This window comes from Kwoniella bestiolae, chromosome 8, assembly GCF_000512585.2.
Source record: "Kwoniella bestiolae CBS 10118 chromosome 8, complete sequence".
Lineage (NCBI taxonomy): Eukaryota > Fungi > Basidiomycota > Tremellomycetes > Tremellales > Cryptococcaceae > Kwoniella > Kwoniella bestiolae.
The window spans coordinates 1,269,736-1,289,601 of record NC_089248.1 but is presented as its reverse complement, the minus strand read 5'-3'; the positions used below and the strand labels follow the sequence as shown (position 1 = coordinate 1,289,601).

The 19,866-nt window shown below is 46.5% G+C and overlaps 8 protein-coding genes across 8 annotated transcripts; 2 read left to right on the top strand and 6 right to left on the bottom strand.

The window, feature by feature from the left end:
• Positions 1–449: 449 nt before the first annotated feature.
• Positions 450–1,999, top strand: I302_109065 (uncharacterized protein; the record flags this gene model as incomplete). The annotated part of the gene is made up of 5 exons (XM_019194793.1): positions 450–845; positions 1,014–1,294; positions 1,464–1,740; positions 1,842–1,903; positions 1,987–1,999. The coding sequence occupies 5 exons, from the start codon at positions 450–452 to the stop codon at positions 1,997–1,999; spliced, it is 1,029 nt and encodes a 342-aa protein (XP_019043629.1).
• A 356-nt stretch (positions 2,000–2,355) lies between these two features.
• Positions 2,356–3,626, bottom strand: I302_109064 (uncharacterized protein; the record flags this gene model as incomplete). The annotated part of the gene is made up of 3 exons (XM_019194792.1): positions 2,356–3,175; positions 3,265–3,327; positions 3,427–3,626. The coding sequence occupies 3 exons, from the start codon at positions 3,624–3,626 to the stop codon at positions 2,356–2,358; spliced, it is 1,083 nt and encodes a 360-aa protein (XP_019043628.1).
• Positions 3,627–6,695: 3,069 nt separating this feature from the next.
• Positions 6,696–9,593, bottom strand: I302_109063 (uncharacterized protein; the record flags this gene model as incomplete). The annotated part of the gene is made up of 1 exon (XM_019194791.1): positions 6,696–9,593. One exon carries the CDS (start codon positions 9,591–9,593, stop codon positions 6,696–6,698), a length of 2,898 nt encoding a protein of 965 aa, XP_019043627.1.
• Positions 9,594–9,879: 286 nt separating this feature from the next.
• I302_109062 (uncharacterized protein) lies at positions 9,880–11,283 on the bottom strand (the record flags this gene model as incomplete). The annotated part of the gene is made up of 5 exons (XM_019194790.1): positions 9,880–10,556; positions 10,643–10,727; positions 10,785–10,959; positions 11,071–11,187; positions 11,267–11,283. 5 exons carry the CDS (start codon positions 11,281–11,283, stop codon positions 9,880–9,882), a joined length of 1,071 nt encoding a protein of 356 aa, XP_019043626.1.
• Positions 11,284–11,745: 462 nt separating this feature from the next.
• Positions 11,746–13,863, bottom strand: I302_109061 (uncharacterized protein; the record flags this gene model as incomplete). The annotated part of the gene is made up of 8 exons (XM_019194789.1): positions 11,746–12,177; positions 12,301–12,621; positions 12,684–12,690; positions 12,763–12,776; positions 12,840–12,959; positions 13,089–13,238; positions 13,352–13,553; positions 13,664–13,863. 8 exons carry the CDS (start codon positions 13,861–13,863, stop codon positions 11,746–11,748), a joined length of 1,446 nt encoding a protein of 481 aa, XP_019043625.1.
• A 733-nt stretch (positions 13,864–14,596) lies between these two features.
• Positions 14,597–16,063, bottom strand: I302_109060 (uncharacterized protein; the record flags this gene model as incomplete). The annotated part of the gene is made up of 6 exons (XM_065870790.1): positions 14,597–14,730; positions 14,873–14,953; positions 15,194–15,421; positions 15,626–15,748; positions 15,928–15,955; positions 16,028–16,063. 6 exons carry the CDS (start codon positions 16,061–16,063, stop codon positions 14,597–14,599), a joined length of 630 nt encoding a protein of 209 aa, XP_065726862.1.
• Positions 16,064–16,645: 582 nt separating this feature from the next.
• Positions 16,646–17,791, top strand: I302_109059 (uncharacterized protein; the record flags this gene model as incomplete). The annotated part of the gene is made up of 3 exons (XM_019194787.1): positions 16,646–16,792; positions 16,947–17,150; positions 17,420–17,791. The coding sequence occupies 3 exons, from the start codon at positions 16,646–16,648 to the stop codon at positions 17,789–17,791; spliced, it is 723 nt and encodes a 240-aa protein (XP_019043623.1).
• Positions 17,792–18,074: 283 nt separating this feature from the next.
• Positions 18,075–19,552, bottom strand: I302_109058 (uncharacterized protein; the record flags this gene model as incomplete). The annotated part of the gene is made up of 6 exons (XM_019194786.1): positions 18,075–18,208; positions 18,303–18,480; positions 18,565–18,700; positions 18,770–18,877; positions 19,004–19,266; positions 19,430–19,552. The coding sequence occupies 6 exons, from the start codon at positions 19,550–19,552 to the stop codon at positions 18,075–18,077; spliced, it is 942 nt and encodes a 313-aa protein (XP_019043622.1).
• Positions 19,553–19,866: the final 314 nt, after the last annotated feature.

Below are 19,866 nucleotides of genomic sequence, written 5' to 3'. Positions count from 1 at the left end.
AGTGGATGGTAGTGGGTAGCTTGCTTTCATAGATACATTTCTTTACGCGCAATAACATTCAGAGCATAATATTACCTTGGTATCTTTTGATGTGTTACATGTAACAAGATGATGATACGATTCAGGGTGAATGAGATAACACACAACCACATGTTTGCGCTAGACCGAGTGTCGTTATTGTTCTTGTCTTTTTCACCATCAAACTTGACTTCATCATCTATTCACTCTCCCACTCTCTCACTGACATACACACAATGGGGACACGGTGCGATGGAATACCTCATGATGTGACTGCTGATCATCATGCATAGTATCATGTCATACCCATACACTGATTAAGCATCGCTTTCTGATTGCCATCACTGCACGCCCTCTCCTCATACTGACTCACACTATCCCACCATACCCATCAATCCCTCGTCCTGCTAAATCGTGTATACATATAAAGAATGTTCACCTCCAAATCTAAAATACCCAAACCTCCCAACGGTGCTCAAAGCTCTTCGACTGGTTTACCAACATCAAACATGACCAAACCACCAGCCCTACCTCTCGACCAGCTCGAGCTCCCTATGCCAGACTACCTAGGCACCAAAACAAGCAAGAACATCAGTAGGAGCAATGGTACTAAACCGGGAATGAGCGCTCATTCGCAGGCTCAGGGACTGTCCAGTCACTCGCAGGCTCAAGGTCTCGCTGGGGAGTATCCTACGCCTGATACGTGGGGGTGGGGATCTGATAGGAAGAAGCCTTCGTTTTTTAGTAGGTTGTTTGGGAGGGGGGTGGAATGGGATGAGAGTATGTATGGGTATCCTGATAAGGGGAAGAAGGGGAAGGGGTACAAAGTGAGTTATTGACGTTGGTCTATACGCGGTCATTGGACAAACAGGGAGATCAGTATCTGTTGATGTACTGTACCTGCCAGCTGACGAGATATACTGAGCGATGATCTGCTCTTCATGCCTTCCATTATCGTCATCCCTTATACTGATGAATTCACCACACTTTTCCAGATCCACAGACCATTTCCAACCATATCCGATCCCCCTCCAGAGATAGCTGCACCACCCCTCATGCCAAACCCATACAAAATGCCCAAGTTCGTACCGCACCTTCCAGAGGATTTCGATTACTTGCCGCGATCGATCCAAAAAGCGATCTTCAAGGAGAACGAAAAACGAGAGAGGGAATGGAAGAAGAAGGAAAAGGAACAGGAGAAGTTGTATAAGATTAGTATGAAGGAGTGGGAGAGGGAGGAGAAGGAGAGGATGAAGTTTGAGAAGAGGTTGATGAAGTGAGTAGTCTCCTTTTCCTTCATTGAAGTGTTTTCCGTCCATCAGTGTCAAACCCTCCCTCTCTCTGGAATCAATCGAACATCTCTCCCTTTCCGAGCTAGTATCTCTCACTTCCGACTTGCAGAACCCATAAATGACCATGACACTTACGTCCGCTCACTCCCACAGGGAAAAAGAGAAAGAAGCTCTTTGGCACTACCGCCACCCTCCTCAACCCGATCCATCCAAGATCAAACCCAAACCCCTCCCACACTCACATACATATCCAATCAGAAAACCTCCCGCTGCAGCATCTTCGACAAATTACGACGCCCCCGAACTGGACAGGAATAACCCATACAATTTCATGCTTCTCCCCGCGACGGAGTTTGGAGTCAGGAGACCTTTTAATCCTATGATTGGGGGGAATGAGAAGTGGCCGAATATGAGTAGGACGATGACGCATGTGAGTGCACTGCGATGCGTTCAATAGTACTACGCACACGAAGATAGGTAGAGCAGATGGTGATGAGCAACGTTGAGCTGACGGGATGGATCTTTACATAGGCGATTCTCGATATGAATAGGGAGGAACAGATTCACGCTTATCATGCTGGTTTACTTCATAGGTGGGTGTCATATCGCCCATTTTCGTCAAGTTATGACTCGAGTCATAAGATAGGGAAAGCTGATAGACGCATGAGACGGACAGTCCGAATTGGTAAAGATCCTCCCTCATTTTCGGCTCGTGTCACAAGCAATATCAGTCAGAGGATGAGCAGGGACTGTGGCAGGTGACACTTAGATAGATGCACGTATTTGATCAGATTTCAAAGCAATCAAGAGGGAAACATTTCACTCCTTACAGCATGTATGAGCCTATGAAGATCTCTTGCATTTTCTGTTCACTGATTTCAAAGAAACGCTGGGAGTGGTTCATTTTTCTCTTCCCTTCCTCCTCTGTTTCATGATTTCTCAACCTCTCAAACTTGTTTTTCCAGTGTGATTCATCTTTACTCAAACATCAACTATGCTGCTGCTATGAAACCTGACGCAGCTATCCCTCTACGGTGCTCCCATATCAACTGGAATTGTTATTCGCTTCTTGATCCACTTTATGCTTCGGTTTTCTATAGAAATCACCACAATTTTCACATTGGGTTTTGTGCCTGCTCTTCGAAAACTCAGTGGCCAGAGCTGAATGTGAATGAACGACAGCGGCGTGGCTTGAACTTGAGCCGCTCTTTTCGTTCATCCTCTTCAAGACCTCTTGACTAGTACGACACAGTAGTACAGGTAGGTATTTCCCCTCTATGAGCGAGGTTTTACAAAGCTGTGCGAATGGGATGGACGTAATGTTCCTTGCGGAGGTGGAGCCTGGATGGAACGCCCCCTTCTTTCTACTTCTATCGTTCTTACCCATAATCAAGCTGTATACTAAGACGCCATCAGGGATCTTACTTGCCAAATCTGCTCGACTACCATCATCGCTAAGTGTCAGATGGACCTTGTCGCTATCGACGAATTCCTTCCATGATCTCCCGGCACGTATGGAGGCTTTGTCATTCTTGGTCATGGAGACCATCCCGCATGTAGGCCACCGCGAGAAATCCGACCCGTATGTCTGGACGTGGTGCTCATACAGCTTGGCGAGACGTCGTCTTATGGCTCGTGATCTAACCCCATCTTCCGTGTCGTTGTCATGGTTGTCGGCCAGCTGAAGCGGGGCAATCGGCCGGCTGCTAGGACTGTCAGCCCAGACGGAGTAGTAGAGAAGGGCTGTTGACCAAACATCGTTGCCATCGATTGATTGACTGTCATGTCCAGACCTTGAGAAAACGCTGAAAGAAGCGGTGCCTGCGCCATTCCGCCCACGAGAGTCTGCTGATATCCCGCCGGATCTGCACTGAATGTATCATTAACATCATAACGCAAAGTACGGTTGTTACCTCTGGCGTAAGCAGTGTTGGTGTTCTGCGAGTCGACATACGTACCGTCACCAAAGGATCGTTGGTGAGGTGACCATGATTGCGCCGGGGAGACTACGGTGTCACTGTTGACCGAATATCAAGTTTTAGCAGCGATACCATAGTCAAGGTAGAATGGAGGCTAGGGAGCTCCCTTGCAGTATCCCCGTAGATTGATCACTTACCCAATCGATATACCGTCTTCCCGAGCTTCATGATTTGGTATATACGTATCGCCACTCGAAAATATTACTGGCACAAATCCAGCGGAAGTGGTAGGGGGTGCTTGGAGCAGCTCGTCTGTGTAGATCCCGGAACGACGGAGCCTACTCTGAGAGAGACCCTCATCTGTATCGACCTGCAATGAAGTACGGCGATCGCTCATCTTCTTAGTCTTGGGTATTGAAGTTTCGAGATAAGCAGTATCAGAACCCGAGGGATGGTCGTAACACACTCCCTAATATATACTGATAGACATCAAGAGCATGCATGCGACACGGTGCTGCCCCTCCTTTGTGACCCCGGTCATGGAGTGCATACATATCCTCTGTCATGACTCTGACTCGGGGATTTCAGACCTGTCTGAATTTGATTCAGTAGTGTGCAAGAGAAGCAGAAGAAATACAAAGGTTCAATCCAAATACATACAGTTCAGTGAATGTGGCAGCCACGCACAGCTGGCCAGACCATTCGGCCTTTTGTAAATTTCTTTTCACTTGTCAAGTTGAACACGCAGACAGAAGAGGAATCGTCCAAAAACTCTTGTCGAGGTATATGTAAGGAGAGCCAGATAGATGCTGGAATGTCAACTATACCATGAAGGGAGTATTGAAGACCCAAAGCATGCATAATCACATATGGCTTCTGAGGCGCTGCCAATACTTCCTCTTCTCCGTTCGCATACATATCACGCTTGACGCTCCTACCTTTGTCATGATTTAGACTCACTGATCACTTGATTTCTAGCGCACAATGTACCCTGAAGAAACCAGAATTGCCCGTCGACTCGGCAGACAAATCATTGGATTCCGGTAAGTCACGAACATGGCTAATGAGCATCGTTACTGATTGTTCCTGTCAGCTTGCGTCCTGTTTGACGATTTTCGCTTGGACCGGGCGTTGCAATATCTCAAGTAATCTCCACATTGTGTAAAGAACGTGGTATGCTTTTTACGATTCGAGAATTCAGTCGCAATCGAGAGATGGCGACTCTTTAATCGGCGATTGGCCTTCACAGTCGTCACTTCTGGCATTGAGATACCTGGTTGCCCAAAACTTTTGATTTGGTATGTACAGCCCTTCGGAATCCTTTGCAATACCGAAGTAAGGCTCTGACACACTTGCACAGGTAGATAATGGGAATTTTTCGCTTCCAACTCGTCGAGGGAGATGGAAGTTACGTCTTTGAGTTTGACCCGTTTGATTAAATCCATGACATCCCTTCTTTTACAAGCAGCATGACGGAGACGCTTGCAAGGACGACTCAGGGCGTATACCAACACCTCGTTTAGATCGCGGCTCTGGAGAAGGGCTTCTTTCCCGTCTTTACTCTTTGTCAGCTCAACCTTGGTTCATCGATGACCTCTTCCCACTTCTCCACGTCCCGGTCAACGCTGAAGAGCAAATTTCTATCATCTTGGTTCATGTATGCCACACTGTTCACCGGCCAGCAGCTTCTGTGTTCGCCATATAACTCAGCTATGTACTGGTACATGGTATTAAAACGGCCTCGGGTCCATTCCGTGTCGACATCTTCCGATAAACAAGCATTGTCAGGCACATGAGGTTCATTCACCCCTGGCTTCTCAGGTTGGGTCGCAGGTAGGTTGCCCGCCATTGGGTCATCATGAAGTTCGGGCCCGAAAGTTCCAGTCCCATGGGCAGCATGGGAACTGTACGAATGGTCCTGAGTTGCTTCACTTTGACGCTGGCAAGACGGGTCTGCGATAAAAGTAGAAAACTCCATGATGTCTGGCAATAGTGATCGATTAAATGACGAGACTTGCGTGCGGTTATTGAGCAGATTGTCTTCAAAATAAGAGTTCAAGTGCGTGTCACTGGGTTATAAAGATAGGACGTGATCAGAGACAGATATAAATGGTAGGAGGCATGCTCACCATGCTGGTCTCGCTGGTCCACTAGCCTGATGCGATAATCCATCCATGGTCACCTCATCCCACTCATTCATGCCCGGATTCGAACCAGCAAAGCCCCAATGTTCGCCACTCGTATAACCTAAAGGAGGATTCGCCGCAAACTGTTGAGAAAGCCAGTCTTCTTGGTACTGTTGGTGAGATAGGGGATGTTCTTGGCTTTGCTGGTAATCCTGCAATTCATTATTGGAATGACTCATGATGCTTTTTCGTTAGACGTTTGCTGGAGGGAAACAATTGATAAATATCGATTTCTGTCAGATGCTCCGGGTAGATACCCTGTTATATATCCATATCTGAATGCTTCCGCAGAGCTCTGTGAGAAGATCAGAACCAATGATGCTCCTTTCGTTTCAGGTATGAGACGTCGTGGTAATCTTGTGCATCCTTAGAAGGAGGGCTGAGCAAAAGTCGCGATGACGAGGAACTCCTTGGACAAATTTCTCTGTAGTCAAGACATGACATCAATTCCAAGGATCTTAAATAAGAAAGGAGCAGCTTCAAAACGCGCACAAATATCTAGTGATTTCATATAGTAACTCAGCTGCGTACATTTACGTCATACTTATCGCCCTCCCGTGCAACGCACTGGCGAACTCGGAAAACCCCTCATTCTGCCTTTCTTCTCCTATGGGTGAATTCGTGGGATTCCTCCTTGATGATCGCCTCATCCATTCCACCTGTCTGTACACTCTCTTCCAAGTCTCATGCTTTTATCTGGCTACTAAGAAGTTGATGAGATTTATATGTTTCCCCAAACTGTGGTGTAGAGGATACACGTCGTTGCTCTCCTGATGTTCAGTGGTCATCAATACATTGTTGTGTACAGGTCATCATTCGAAACTTATCCCGTTTCCGGCGCATCGAGCGCGAATACTTTCTGAGATCTAGACTTTTGAGAACTTTGACAAAGGACTGAGGGCAATGAGTGTGCATAGTGCAGATGTCAAGTCAGAAGTTGTCACTGCGCTTACACTCCTTGTGTAATATGATCTACCAACAGCAGACCGGGACTGGCGCATTCCGAAGGGCTTTCGTTCGGGATTTGCTCAGCGGGCTAACATTTGATAAGCCTTTCTGGGGGAGACCATCGATAGAGCCTTGCGCCAGCTGAGGTCCAGACATAAGTGATCTCGAACATCAAACGAACATCAAAGTAACAAGATAACAAGGCAATCGGGTTCTACCATGGCATTCTAGCAGCGAAACAGATAGGGTAAGGGTTTGCACTTGTTTATTCATACTCTATTGGTACAGATCTTTCTCAACAGCCAATGTCCGATATATCCACAAACAACCGTTTAAGGTGGTAATTCTCGCCCCTTTTCACCCTTATCGCCGTTGAAAGGTCTCCCATCTGGATTCCTCAAATTGCCGAACGTACCCTGAGTCATGGGTTCATCCTCCTCATCAGCATCAACGACCGAAGGAGGTCGGTAATTCGAGTTTGGATTTGGATTCGGATTCGACTGTTGAGATTGTTGAGCATGATGGTTCTCCGCCGTCCGTCTAGCTTCTTCCAATTGAGCTTGGGCTCGTCGGGGATCCGTGAATTGTGGGGGCGCTTGTGGTCGAGGAGGACCTTGAGTGTTGGATGGAGGTGTAGGAGGGGGAGGGGGAGGGTTGAACGGTCCATGAGGAGTAGAAGGACCGGGTGCAGGTGGTCGTTGTATGTCCGAACCGAACGGTGAAGGTCTGCCAAAGCCGGAGCCGGGTGATTGGAATCCACCCCCTCCTGGTGAAGGTGGAGGTGGATGTCCAGTGGGTGTGGGTGTGGGAGGCGCACTACCCATACCGGGCGGACCAAATGGATTTCTCGCTTGAGAAGTCTCATCACCCATCAATTCAGGTGGGAACCTGGGTTCATAGCCCAATGGCATTCCCTTGGGTAATCTCCCCTCCTGCGCGGTACTCGCACTACTCTCATCGACTATATAAACATTATCCAATATCCTGAAGACCGTTCCTCGGATGGTATCTCGGATATGCGATTTCGCCATCCCCTCCCTCAGGTAGGAGTTACCTCTAAACGCGAAGAACCTATCCAGGTCGTCTCGAATACGTTCAGTCAACCTTATATCAGATATGGCGACGAACAACTTCAATCGGATCGGTTCCCTGTTGAGATGTCTGGTGGGTTTCTTTTCAATCTCCAATTGCTGTGTCAATCCGAATCGAGGATCTAGGATCAGTTCGACGGTCGATCCGTCTTGGCCTAAGGGGATATACGATATGATGACCAGTTCCAACGCTGGAAATCCCTGGATCGGCAGGAACTTTCGTTCACCAAGAACAAGTTGAAAAGGGACGTAGCTCCCGAGATCGAACGAACGGATGAAATCGTACGTCGTCCTAGGTAGGAGAAATTCATCCGGGTCCATCTCATATTGTAATCTATCACCTGCAATCTGATATGCCAACCAGAACGTTTCAGGAGTTAACGAGTTGTTCTGCTTGGTCAAGCTGTTTTGATCCCAATAGAACTGTCTCAGTTCTTGGACGGCTACTTCTCCAGGTGCGAGTTGACTGAGCGCCTTCTTGCACGGGTCTATCGTCGCGAAGCTCTGTAGTCTTCGTAATCTCGGACTAGCGTCCACATCACCCTGGGAAGGAATATTGATGACTTTAGGATCCCGTCTGATGAGTGTACGTTGAGCAATAGATTGATCGGGTGTCGGATCAGACGATTTGTTTATATCTACTCCCTTAACCGTCCATCCAGGTCTAAAGATCAATCGACGTCGTTTGAATGCATTGTCATCCATGAAATCGTTAGAGGTATTGTTGAAGTTTTTCAGCATCTCCGAATGGAAATGCCTGAAAGACAGACAAGACTCTTGGAACCTCATCGCCCATTCTGTAGGATCTTCCGATTCACACGGTAAGAAGATCGTGAGGTCTAGACGATAATGAGCGTTGTTCTCTTTCATAGCTTGAGCACGTAGAGTCAGACCATACAGATCCCATCCGATGAATAACCTCTGAGCCTTGTTCAGTTCACCTATATACTCCAACCATCCCAAAATGAAGGATACCCTCGCACATTCAGGATCACCAGTCATATTGACATTCTTGTTATCTATTATCATCCTGCGCTTATAGTCCTTAGCTCTGTAAGTATCCATATACCACCCGAGGGTAAACTTGTATGGCCATTCGGGGGTGTCTCGCTTGACTCCTAAACCGTTTACGAAATCCTCGAACTTGCGCTTTGAATCAGGCTTCGTCTCTAACTTCACCCTCTCCTTCATCTTTGCCTCGATCGTATCTATCTCTTTTTTGGTGACGAATTTACTCAATTCTTTCGCTACGGTCATGGGGACTTTCGGTAGATTCCCATAATCATTGTCCCACGAATCCTGCAAGGCCAGTTGCCATAATTGCGCATCAGCTGGTTTAGCTTGTGAGATTTGTTCGACTTGGCGCATCATTTCCAGGATATCATCTGGCAGTTGCATGTTCTTGTCCTTGAGTCGAGGGTTCTTCTCGTTCTCCTGCTGCAGCCGTACAATTTCGTTGGATGACCATCTAGAAGGAAAAGGTAATTTCTTGCTTTTATCCTTCTGCTGATAAGTTCCGTTCTTAAACAGTTCATTACTGTCATCTGTCGTACCCATATGATCTTCCCATTTCCTAAAATGCTTTGTGACTGGTGATTTCAAGTTATTCTCGGTATCTACCCATCGAACCCCATTACCGGCCTGTGTATTTGGTGAAGGAGGTAAACTATCGTCGGGACCTCTTTTTCTGAAGGCTGACTTCTTAGGTGTAGCAGTACGATGATCCGGTGCGGCTGAGACAGGTGGAGCTGAAGGCGGTTGTGCCCACTCAAGGGGCTCCTTCTTTTTCTTCTTTCTGTCCTTCTTTCCATCCTTCTTACCGCTGTCCTTCTTCGACGACGAAGAGTCACTGTCGGATTGACCATCCTTCCCTTTCCCTCCACGACTTCCATCCCTTTCTCGTCCCCTATCTCGATCTCCACTATCCTTCCTATCAGAGCCCTCTGACCCTTTTTCTCCCCGAGATCTGCGTCTCCCACTTTCTAGGTCTTCCTCTACGTCCCCCGTGGGATATCCCGACCATTTTTCCTTCTTTTTTCTACCATTGAAGAACACATAAGCTACTAGTACTATGAACAAAACAATCACGATTGATTGGATCGATCTTGGTGATGTATGATGAGTGTGTACCGCTGGCATTTTACAAGTATCTCAGGATCTGTTCTATGCTATAGCGACAATGTGTAGGTGGAAATGTCCCAATTGTAAGTATTGTAAAAGCTGGGATACACGAGCCTTTTGAGCGTCGGGTCATTGTATATATCTGTGATGGTCGCAGAGAGGTTGTTCTGGTGAAAGGACGTGGGTATTGAAAGGTTGAGTGGTAAATTGTCGATCCGCGGTAGTAGGGGAGTAAGCGGAAAGGATGTCCAAGGAGTATTGAAATGAAAGGGAAGTTGAAACTGTGTTGAGTGATGATGGTCGATCAGTCACTTCCATATCCAGCTAACAAACCCCCTGCTAATCCAGTCGAACCATTGTTCGTTTCTGCAAGTCCATCTTCAACCTTTGGTTTGGGCGAAAGATCATCCAGCACATTCCCCTTGATCTTCCCTTTCCCCTTGATACTACCCAAAATCCCACCGGGGCTAAGCTTGACGGGTGTACCGCTCGTCGAAGAGCTGGAGAATGACACCTCGGCGAACGGATCGTACTTCTTGCCTGTGTTTTTTCTCAGAACTTCTACCAAGCTGGGAGTATCCGAAGCTCGACCCTTCCTCTGATTTCTAGGTGTGGACATGGACGATGAACCACTTGGAATTGATGCACCTCTATTCTCTCTGATAATCTCCCAAATTTTCCTATCCTTCTCACCGTCTTCATTTCCATCTTGTAAATGTATCAGATCCTCATTCAGCCCATACTTCTCCTTGATACCGTCATCTTTCAGCTGTCTCTCCAACAACACCTTCTTTTCTTCTCTAAACTTCCGACGTAGAGCGGAAGATATGCGATACGGATCCGAATTAATCCTATCAGATGACTTTGTTAATTCGGTTAATCTAGATGTACCCCTCTTCGCCCATGTCTGCTGATCTATAGTCTTCTCTACGCCTGCAAAGGGGTCTGCCGGTGGTTCAGATGCTGAGGGTGCTTCTGTGTCTATACGCATGAGTGGAACGGAGTCAGCGTCAGTATTCTACTCGGCTCGTGATCATGCCATTGAGTTAAGGATGGAGTGCACTCACCATGAACAGCGAATCCACCATTCTCCTCTGGATCCCAATCCTCGTCCTTCTTCCTTGCACCTTCGTGGACGACATACGCGGCGTTCTACAGATGAGAGTGAATCAGTATGACCTGAAGAACTTATTGATCGCCATGACTCACTTTAGGATCCGTCCTAATCTCAAACCACCCATCACACAAATGACATTTACACCTAAACCCATAAACCGGCGTCGAGAAGTAATTCCCCACTTTCTGCTTTCTCGCGTTGTATCTTACACCAGCTCCGATGTGTGCATTGCAGGTGCCGCACCAGATATTGAAAGGGAGCTCGAATCTGGATGTATAGCATTGCTGATCAGTCCAGGTTCCAGGCCACCCAACCCGACAAGGATGAAAAAATGTGTGACACAGGTAGAGAGGGAAAGGGATAGATGGATACACTCACCTAACCACCAATATCCCTTTATCTATATCCTTGGCTCTAACTCCCAGAGCATGTTTCTTGCCCTGATGTTTGTTCAGAGTAGAGGTCTTACGGGGATCATAATCCGGTGGGATGTATCTAAACACCCGAGCACAATGATCAGTTCATACTGATACCGAACAAGGCGAAGAGAAGGGACATAGGACGTAAGACATACCTGTTGAGACCTTGCATCTTGGCCAAGCGCAGAGACTAGCTCGTAAGTCAGTGATTGATCCGAGTTGGCGAGTATGTAGTCGTGGATAGGTTATTGATGTGATAAGGATGATAGAGAATGAAGATGGAAGAAAAGAGAGTAGTGATGATTGTAGGTTTCGTAGTCTGATGTTTGGGTTGGGTGGCAAAAGGGTGCAAGTGGCGGTAGCCGAGTTCTTCTCTCAGTACAAGTACGGTGATGCTTGGCATGTAGACACTACTGGACATATGCAGCGAAGAAAGCCGCTCAAGATACAATCATATACATAGGTATCTCCGAGAAGATCTGACGGGAGGTGAGATGAAATGGTATATACAATTGCAGGTTATCGCTCTCAAACTAGGGTAAATGTAAATATCTCTCTGAAAATCACAACATACAAGATCTTCATCCCATATCCTACCTCATCGCCAATGTCAAAGTGTGAAAACGTCGAAAAGCTAGAGTTTGGCACTAGACTTATCCTTGAGGATAATTTTAGTCTCTTCGGTACCAGACACGGTGAGCGTAGGATCCAATACCAGACTTTGCAATTTCTCAGCCATCTCCTCATCCATAATCTCCACTGGATCCTCTTCCTTCTGTCCCTCTTTGATAGCTCCGTCTTGCTTCTCATTATGTTCCTCCACGTTATTCACCTTCTTCCCTTTCCCAAACCCATTCATAGCTTCCTTAGCCTCCACGACTCCACCACTAGTAGCCTCCCCCATGGGTTTGTTCGTACTCATCCAATCTTCCCATTTCACCTCCCCCTTCTCACCCATCCATGGATATCGTCGTCCCTTACCAGGAGGTTGGAGGATACCGTTCGGTTCAAATATGACGTCTTTCTCTGATAGGGCGATGAGGATTCGAGAGATGTTGGTGGCGTCCTATACATGCAAATGAGAACGCATTAGCAATCTCTCACTTTCGATTATCAAACGGGGGCATCATAGTCAGAGACAAGTGTATAATCATGTACACCACACAAGTTCAGTACTAAAATCACTCACATCCAAACCAGAATGCTGTCTCCCCTCAAACCCGCCCAAACCCATCACCTCCAACATCCCAGGTATGTTGAAATAAAACCCCTTTCCTTTCCCGTAATCCTTCAATTTCCCATTCTTCTTTTCCACCTGACCGACTTTGGAAGTGGTGATGACTCTCAAGGCGCGTTTGTTTGGTGGATCATTAGGGTGCTCAGCAGCGTATGAAGAGCGACGATGAAGTTCCGAAAGGACAGATTGGACGGCGAATTTGAGGTTGAGGTATGGGCCGTGGAAGTAGGTTGGGAATGGGGTAGGAGGGGTGATGTGGAGTTGTTTTGGGACCTATGAATGGGAGGTAGTCAGTGACAACAAGCCCGTGGAATAACCTGGCAATATATACTCACAAAATCACTGTTCACATCATCGTATAGATCCATTCGTCAGCTTTTCAGCCCTAGGTGGCAAAAGATGGGTTAAGCTCACCGTAAATCCCAAGGCTACACAACAAGTATCGTCAGCTAACAACCTCTACTATGGTACAGAGTTTCACTGCAGCTCACCCCGTCAGTCACCCACAAAGCATCTTTCAAGCCCTTATCATCCCTCAAATCCCACTTATCCAACCACTTTTCAAACTTCTTGAGCATTTGAGGGAAAGTAGGCGATTTATTTACGGTATCCTAAAATTCACGAGCAGAGAATCAGTAACAGCTAAGAGGAGGATTCCTAACAATAGCTGTGCATGATAAGATGCACTGCGTCTTGAACCAGTTCTGAAAAGAAGAAGAGTGATGTGAGAACTAGCTTACCTGAGTGATCCCCGTGAGATCTTTACAGAAATCCGTCAAGATAGGACTCCAAGTAGGTCTGACATATGATCGGAAGTGATCCACCTTGTGTAATACTCTTTTACCCGTTGAGTCGGGTTCGGTCCATTGAAGGAGGACTACGGGGAACTCCTGATATCAGACAATATGACGAGGCTCAGCTGAATCTCCGATCTTAACATACACAGGAGACGGGCAGCAGATCCACTTGTGAGATATTAGGGAAGTGCATCAAAAGAACTCACGATAATCTCATTAGGCCAATCAAACTCCTTCCCAGGCCTACAAGTAGCCTCAACATCAAAGCATAGAAAACTCCTGTAAGTCTGCTTCACTATCCTTATATTGATGGGATCCTCGCTACCTGAGAAGAAGGTTCCTTCGTCATCCGAGTCGTCCGTCAGTGGATCGCGCAACGAAGCTTTGTGGATTGCGTTGACGAGTCGTCTAAACATACATTGTAGTCAGGACCAATGATGATGCAGAGATGGATTCAGGACAGCCACGAGGAAAGCAAACGAATGCTACAAGAATATTAGAGAGGAGACTCGACCCACCGCCATAAAGTCTCCTTCTTCCCTTTCGTGTCCAACCCCAACTCCCTCAATCCATCTTTGAGCTGATCGACCGTCTGTTTCTTGCTTACTTTGACCGACGGGGGTGTTTTCGAGGGTGATTGAGAGTCATAGTCGGTGAATGAGATGAGTCTGGAAGATCTAGAAGGGCCCGCTTCCGCAGCTTCATCAAGAGAGGACATCGTTGGGGAGTGGTCCAAGCAAAAAGAAAGAGGAAGAGGAAGAAGGACCTGCAGATGACGGTAGTTGCAAGTCGCAAGAAGGGCTTTTCGTGTACGAGTTCGTGGTGGATGATCGATATCAGGATAACAAGATACGGCTGTGCGTGAATGCAGCCAAGGCCAAAAATCTTATATAAGATGATGAGGAAGAGAGAAGAGAGAAAGAGAGAAGAAGAGAAGAAGAGAATGCTCATGGTTGAATCTGTTTGTTTTGGGTTAAAGTCGAAAGGTCAAGTGGAGGTGGGGGGAGTAGGCGGTCCAAGCGCATTCTCCACTCAGATCTCATTCTCATTCTCATTCAATGACCATTGGACCATACAGCTATCGTCTTGTGCACAAGGTATACTCATAATCGTACACTCTCAAGATAATCATCTAATATATGTTATACATGTAATCTCATATTCCAATCCAGAGCCAAAGAGAAAAAGGAAGAAATCCGCAAAAAAATGGGATGAAACTACTTGGCTAAGTAATGATCGATGAAAGTAAAATGAAAAACGAAAATGACCGAGGCAAAGAGAAGACAACCAAAAATCCATTCCATCCACAAAGATAGGATAGGACCCTAGCAGAAGCATCTTCTTCGCTTCTGCAAATTCCCCTCCTCAATCAGAATCTAGCTCGTTTCCTTTCGTGCTGTCGAACCGGGCCAAATACAACATCCTCCACTCCACCACACCACTAAACTCGCTTAACAACACTTTCCACCTTGCTTGGCACCTCCGTCATCCGCGGTGGGAGTCACCAAGATAGTCTCCCCTCCTGATGGCTTGATAACATCTCCGGAGGACTCGAGAGATTTGGAAGATACGATTCGGTAGATTTCTAAGGGTGGGATATTGCGAATAGGTAAGAAGTGATGAGTTGAAATTTAACGAAAAAGATTGGTTGAGATGAGGAGGTAGTCAAGACAACAAAATCGTCAGTATACCTCGAAATAATATGTGTTAGAACACCAAACACCCACCAGTCAAGATATTTTGGAAAGCAGATTCTACGTTTGACGCATCCAAAGCGGAAGTTTCGATGAATGAGAGGCCGTTTTCAGCTAAGACCGGTAGTAGAAGGAATCAGCATGGTTCTCTCATGAAGTATCTGGAATTCTTTTCGCTCCCCTCGATCACACCCATTTCTCCTGCTTTTAGGTAGCTCTGTCCGACCAGCTGGAGCATAAGGACAGAAAATAGTTCAAGAAGCACCGTGAACCCATGGGCCTCGTTCCTCTTGTCCTTGTCCTTCCAACCCATCCAAAACACGTAAAGTAACCTCTTAAAGACGCAATACTCACTAGCAAACTGTTTAGCCTCGTCCGTACTAACCGCTCTCAAATGTTTCAAATCCGATTTATTCCCAACCAGCATAATAACGATATTCGCATCCGCATGATCTCGTAGCTCCTTCAACCATCTCGTGACGTTCTCGTAGGTTGAGTGTTTGGCAATGTCATATACGAGCAGGGCACCGACGGCTCCTCGGTAGTATGCTGAGGTGATGGCTCGGTATCGTTCTTGGCCGGCTGTGGTGGGTGGGGGGGTGGGGGGGGGGGGGGGGGTAAATAAATCCGTAGACAAGCAAAGAGAAGATGGGAGAGTATCGGATACGTAGAATATTACGTGCATCGCGAATTGAGGTTAGAGGATTGGCAAGGAGGGTTGAAGAAAAGGGACAAGGTGATCAGTATATAGAATGGTAAATTCGAATAGTTCATGGATGTACCAACCTGTATCCCAAATTTGAGCCTTTACAGTCTTCCCATCAACATTAATACTCCTAGTAGCGAACTCTACACCGATGGTAGATTTCGATTCTAGGTTGAATTCGTTCCTTGTGAATCGCGAGAGAACTGGTTAGGTACAAGGGGAGAAGATCGGCTGAGGGCTTCTCCGAGATGGAACATGGGATGAAAGCTGACTTACGATTACTGTTGTATCACCAGGATCAGTTAGTCCAACATCAACCAATTAGTATATCCACAAGCCCGATGATATAGACGAAGTAGATAGACGTGAACCTACGATTTACCGACACCCGAGTCTCCAATAAGTACGACCTATCCAAGTAACATATCAGCTTGAACATCCTATTGCGAATAGACGTTATTGGGCAGCTGAGAAAGACCCACCTTGAAGAGGTAATCATAGTTCGAACCGTCTGACATGTTGGTATGTTGATACTGAGAACACGTCGATCAATGGAAGAATAGTGAGTGTGTGGCGAGATAGTGTGGATGCCTTGGCCTGAACCTGTTGCTGTTACTTTGGATTACTTGACTTGGGGATCTGATTAGCTACGATGGTGCTATCTAGTTGTTGAGGCTGTCGTGATGATGATGACGAGGTATTAATGTCAAAGGATTGAGATGTGTCTATATGTAGATAGGACAATGGAATGGTGATGGTGGTTATCAATGGTGATGAGACAGCTAACAATGGCAATGGCAATGGCGCGTGCACAATAACAACATATAACAATCCTCGTAGTACGCGATTACACCACCACTCACTCCAGGTGAATGGCTCGCACCACCATAGTAGTAGCAATCGGCGTTATTACCCCTTTGGGCATGTGGCACCGCTCTCTTTGCACGTCATGACATACATACCAAGTAGGATATCGAAGATGCAACAACCGTGGTATCATAACAGCTGAAATATACATAGCTTACTTGCTCTTGTTCAACATCAAAAGTACGACCACATATCACCAACATAAATCAACAACCAGCTATCACTCCACCATCATGCCAGTAGAAGTAGCAGAAGCAGAGGGATCCCTCTCCCCACCCCTCCGACAACCTACCTTGTCCCCCGAGAGAGATACCAGAAAGGACGAACCCGGTCCATCGAAGAGATACAAGAACAATGTGGTGGATCAACAGCGGAGGCAGGTCAGTAGTCTTCCCCTCTTCCCTTCTCCATTCTTATATACAACAGTACTTCTCATATCCAAGTATCTTCCACATCCCATATACACACCATGCCATATTAACTATTCCACATCTATCCCACCACAGCAACACACTGACCCAAAAATATAACCAGGTCGAGAAACTCCTCTCCAACCCCGATCGTCAGTTGAACATAACAGTAGGAACTAAAGAAAAGACTCTCCGAGCCCCAAGGGAAATGATGAAGAATGTTCAAGGATCTTCAGCGGGTGCTGGATCGGGAGAGTTTCATGTCTACAAGCAGAGTAGGAGGAGGGAGTATGAGAGGTTGAAAATTATGAATGATAAGGCTAGGGCCGTGAGTGATGTTCTTTCTCTTTCTCTCTGTTCCAGTCAGGCCTAGATTTGAGTGATAGAGAGAGAAGGGATGATACCAGTGGGAAGAAATGAAATCTGCCAATAGGAAGATCGGAAGATAAGAGGAAAACTCAATGATGATTCTTCCCTTGATCCTGTCGATAAATCCTCAAATAGAGAAAGACCATCCACATCATCAAATTTCAAATACTATAACAATACATATATACGTGAGAAAATGAACATCTGCTAATACCTATAAACAATTAGGAAGAAGAACAAGCCGCCTTCGTCTCCCGCCAAGCCGAACGAGATGCCTTAGCAGATGCCAAAACAGCTAAGAACCGCGCCAAACGCCAAAAGCGCAAACAGGGGAGGAAGGGTGGAGGCGCAGCCGACGGTAGTGGGTCGGCCACTCCTGATTTTGCAGATGTCATTGGGGTGGGTCAGAAGAGGAAATTGGCCGGTGGGAATGCTAGTACCGTCAAATTCAAGAGACCAGGTGAAGAGTCTGATACTGACGATGATGAAGAAGAAGAGGAGGTCGGTCCAAAGATCACTGTACCGATACCTTCTATACCTGAACAGGATGTACCGAGGGTTGTAGAGGAGAAGAGGATTACTATTGTTGATGAGGATTAGCAGTTTGTAGATCATGTAATACATTATAATATCATGTAATTGATATCATGGTCTTTGCCCGCGCGATACCCCTCATTGTACTGATATTGATGGCTTGCAGCAGAATGGAGATAGACATGATCATTTAGGTCTCGCATAAGTAGGGGTATCCCCACAGATGCAATGTATATACTGATCCACTAGCCCACTGTCTCTCGATATCCCTTCTCACCCAACCCTTCAATTTTCAATTTTTCAACATCTCCAATGACCCATCTCATCTTTTCTCATCTCAAAACCGTATCTAATAGAAGGGAGGGAAGAGCTTGTATCTCTTCCCAGGAAAGACCTTAGGATCGAATTCCTTCTTGTATCGAGCGTATTTCTGGTCCGCCCAAAGTTTCATCATTGATGCTCCGAGGTAGCCGTACACGATGGCTAAGAACCAACAAGGTAAGCGTCAGTTCACTGCTAAATTAGGTGTGGAGCAGTCGCCAAGTCTCAGTTGTGAACGATCAAAGGGGAAACTCACTTCCGATATCACCACCAGTCATGATAACGAGCGCAACAATTCCAGCAATCTCAAACCAGTAATTGGCACAGACAGCTACGCCGAAACCTAAGCCAGTGGGGTACTTTCTAGGTTGACCGGGAGGTTGTCTGAGGGATCTTAAGTGAAGGTGAGTATTGAGGTTGAGTAATTCGGTGGCCTGAGGTGTCAAGGGATACATGCAGTCAGTTCACCGAACATAGCATAACAGTGAGGTGGGGGCGCAAAGGTAAAGTGAACATACCAAGAAGAAGATAGCCCATGACTTGATCCAGGTTGGATTATCGTAGATGGTACCTTTCAAAGCTTGTGCGGAGTATCCAGGTCGGTACAAGGTAAGACCAATGAGGATACCGGATACACCCCAATAGTGAAGACAGCTAGTAGCGAGACACCAAGAGGATCAGTACAGGCGCTTTGAGTCAGTACAGTGAATAAGTATTGCTCACTTTCTGAAAACAAACTTCAAAGGTGCTGAAGCTCTTGAGAATCGATGAACGAAAGCTGACTCAAGGAATCGCTTAACAAAGTGGATAACGATGAGGTTTCGAACGGTACTAAAATGCACGATGAGTGATCAGCTCTCGTACGGACGAATGACCGTTCAAGCCTCCCTCGTGATGGTGGTCCCCAAGAGAGTGCAGGTTTCATGAGGATGAACGCAAGAAATATCCCAAACTCACGTCTGAAGAGTCGAATACTCGTACTGCCCCCAGACCAATGTAGAGAACTTCAACAACAACGGATTAAGAATGAGCGGACCGATGTATTCTAAAAGGTACAATGTTCTATAATTGACTTGTGGTCCGAGATCTTTAAGTTTTAATTTACCCCCTTCGCCGACATTATAAGAGGAAAGGGACTTTGATTCGTCAGTGAGAGGGAGGGGCTTGTCAGAGGGGGAGGTGGGTGAGGGGAAGACGAGTCGTTGTCTGTTGGGAACGAACTGTTTATAAGGCGTTGCGTCAGCTTTGTCGTCGGGGGTATATGATGTGAGAAGATCAAGAGAAGAAGCAGTACAGATGCGTCGTGATTCCATTAGAAAGTAAGGATACGTCGCAAGAGAAGATAGTATATGATTTGGACAAGGAGAAAGCGCCCGCACATACCTTTGGGAACTTTGCTTGAATGGCAATCTTGACATCCTTGATGGTCACCTCGTTGGGATGTTTGTTGGCGAAATCGAGATTGACGGTGGGTTTCCCGGGGACAGATACGGTGATAGCTACCATTTTGTGTATGATGCTATCTTTGGGTAAGAGGTTTGGAGGGAATTGGATGAAGGAGAGAGAGAGAGGAAGAGAGGGATGCGAAGCAAGAGGAATCAGGTATTTTATACGGTCATGTTGATTTCGTGTCCTGTCCATCCATGCGTGATGGATTTCCGGTGGGATCAAGATTCCTGACAAATCCCATGATGAGATGATTAGCCGGGTTTCTGGGAAAACTACCGTTTAACCACGTGTCAGTGAGGATTTTATGGAATTTCGCGCAAGTCAAGAATCTTTCTTTTCCGAGTGTGATTCGAACAGTACCTCGATTTGAC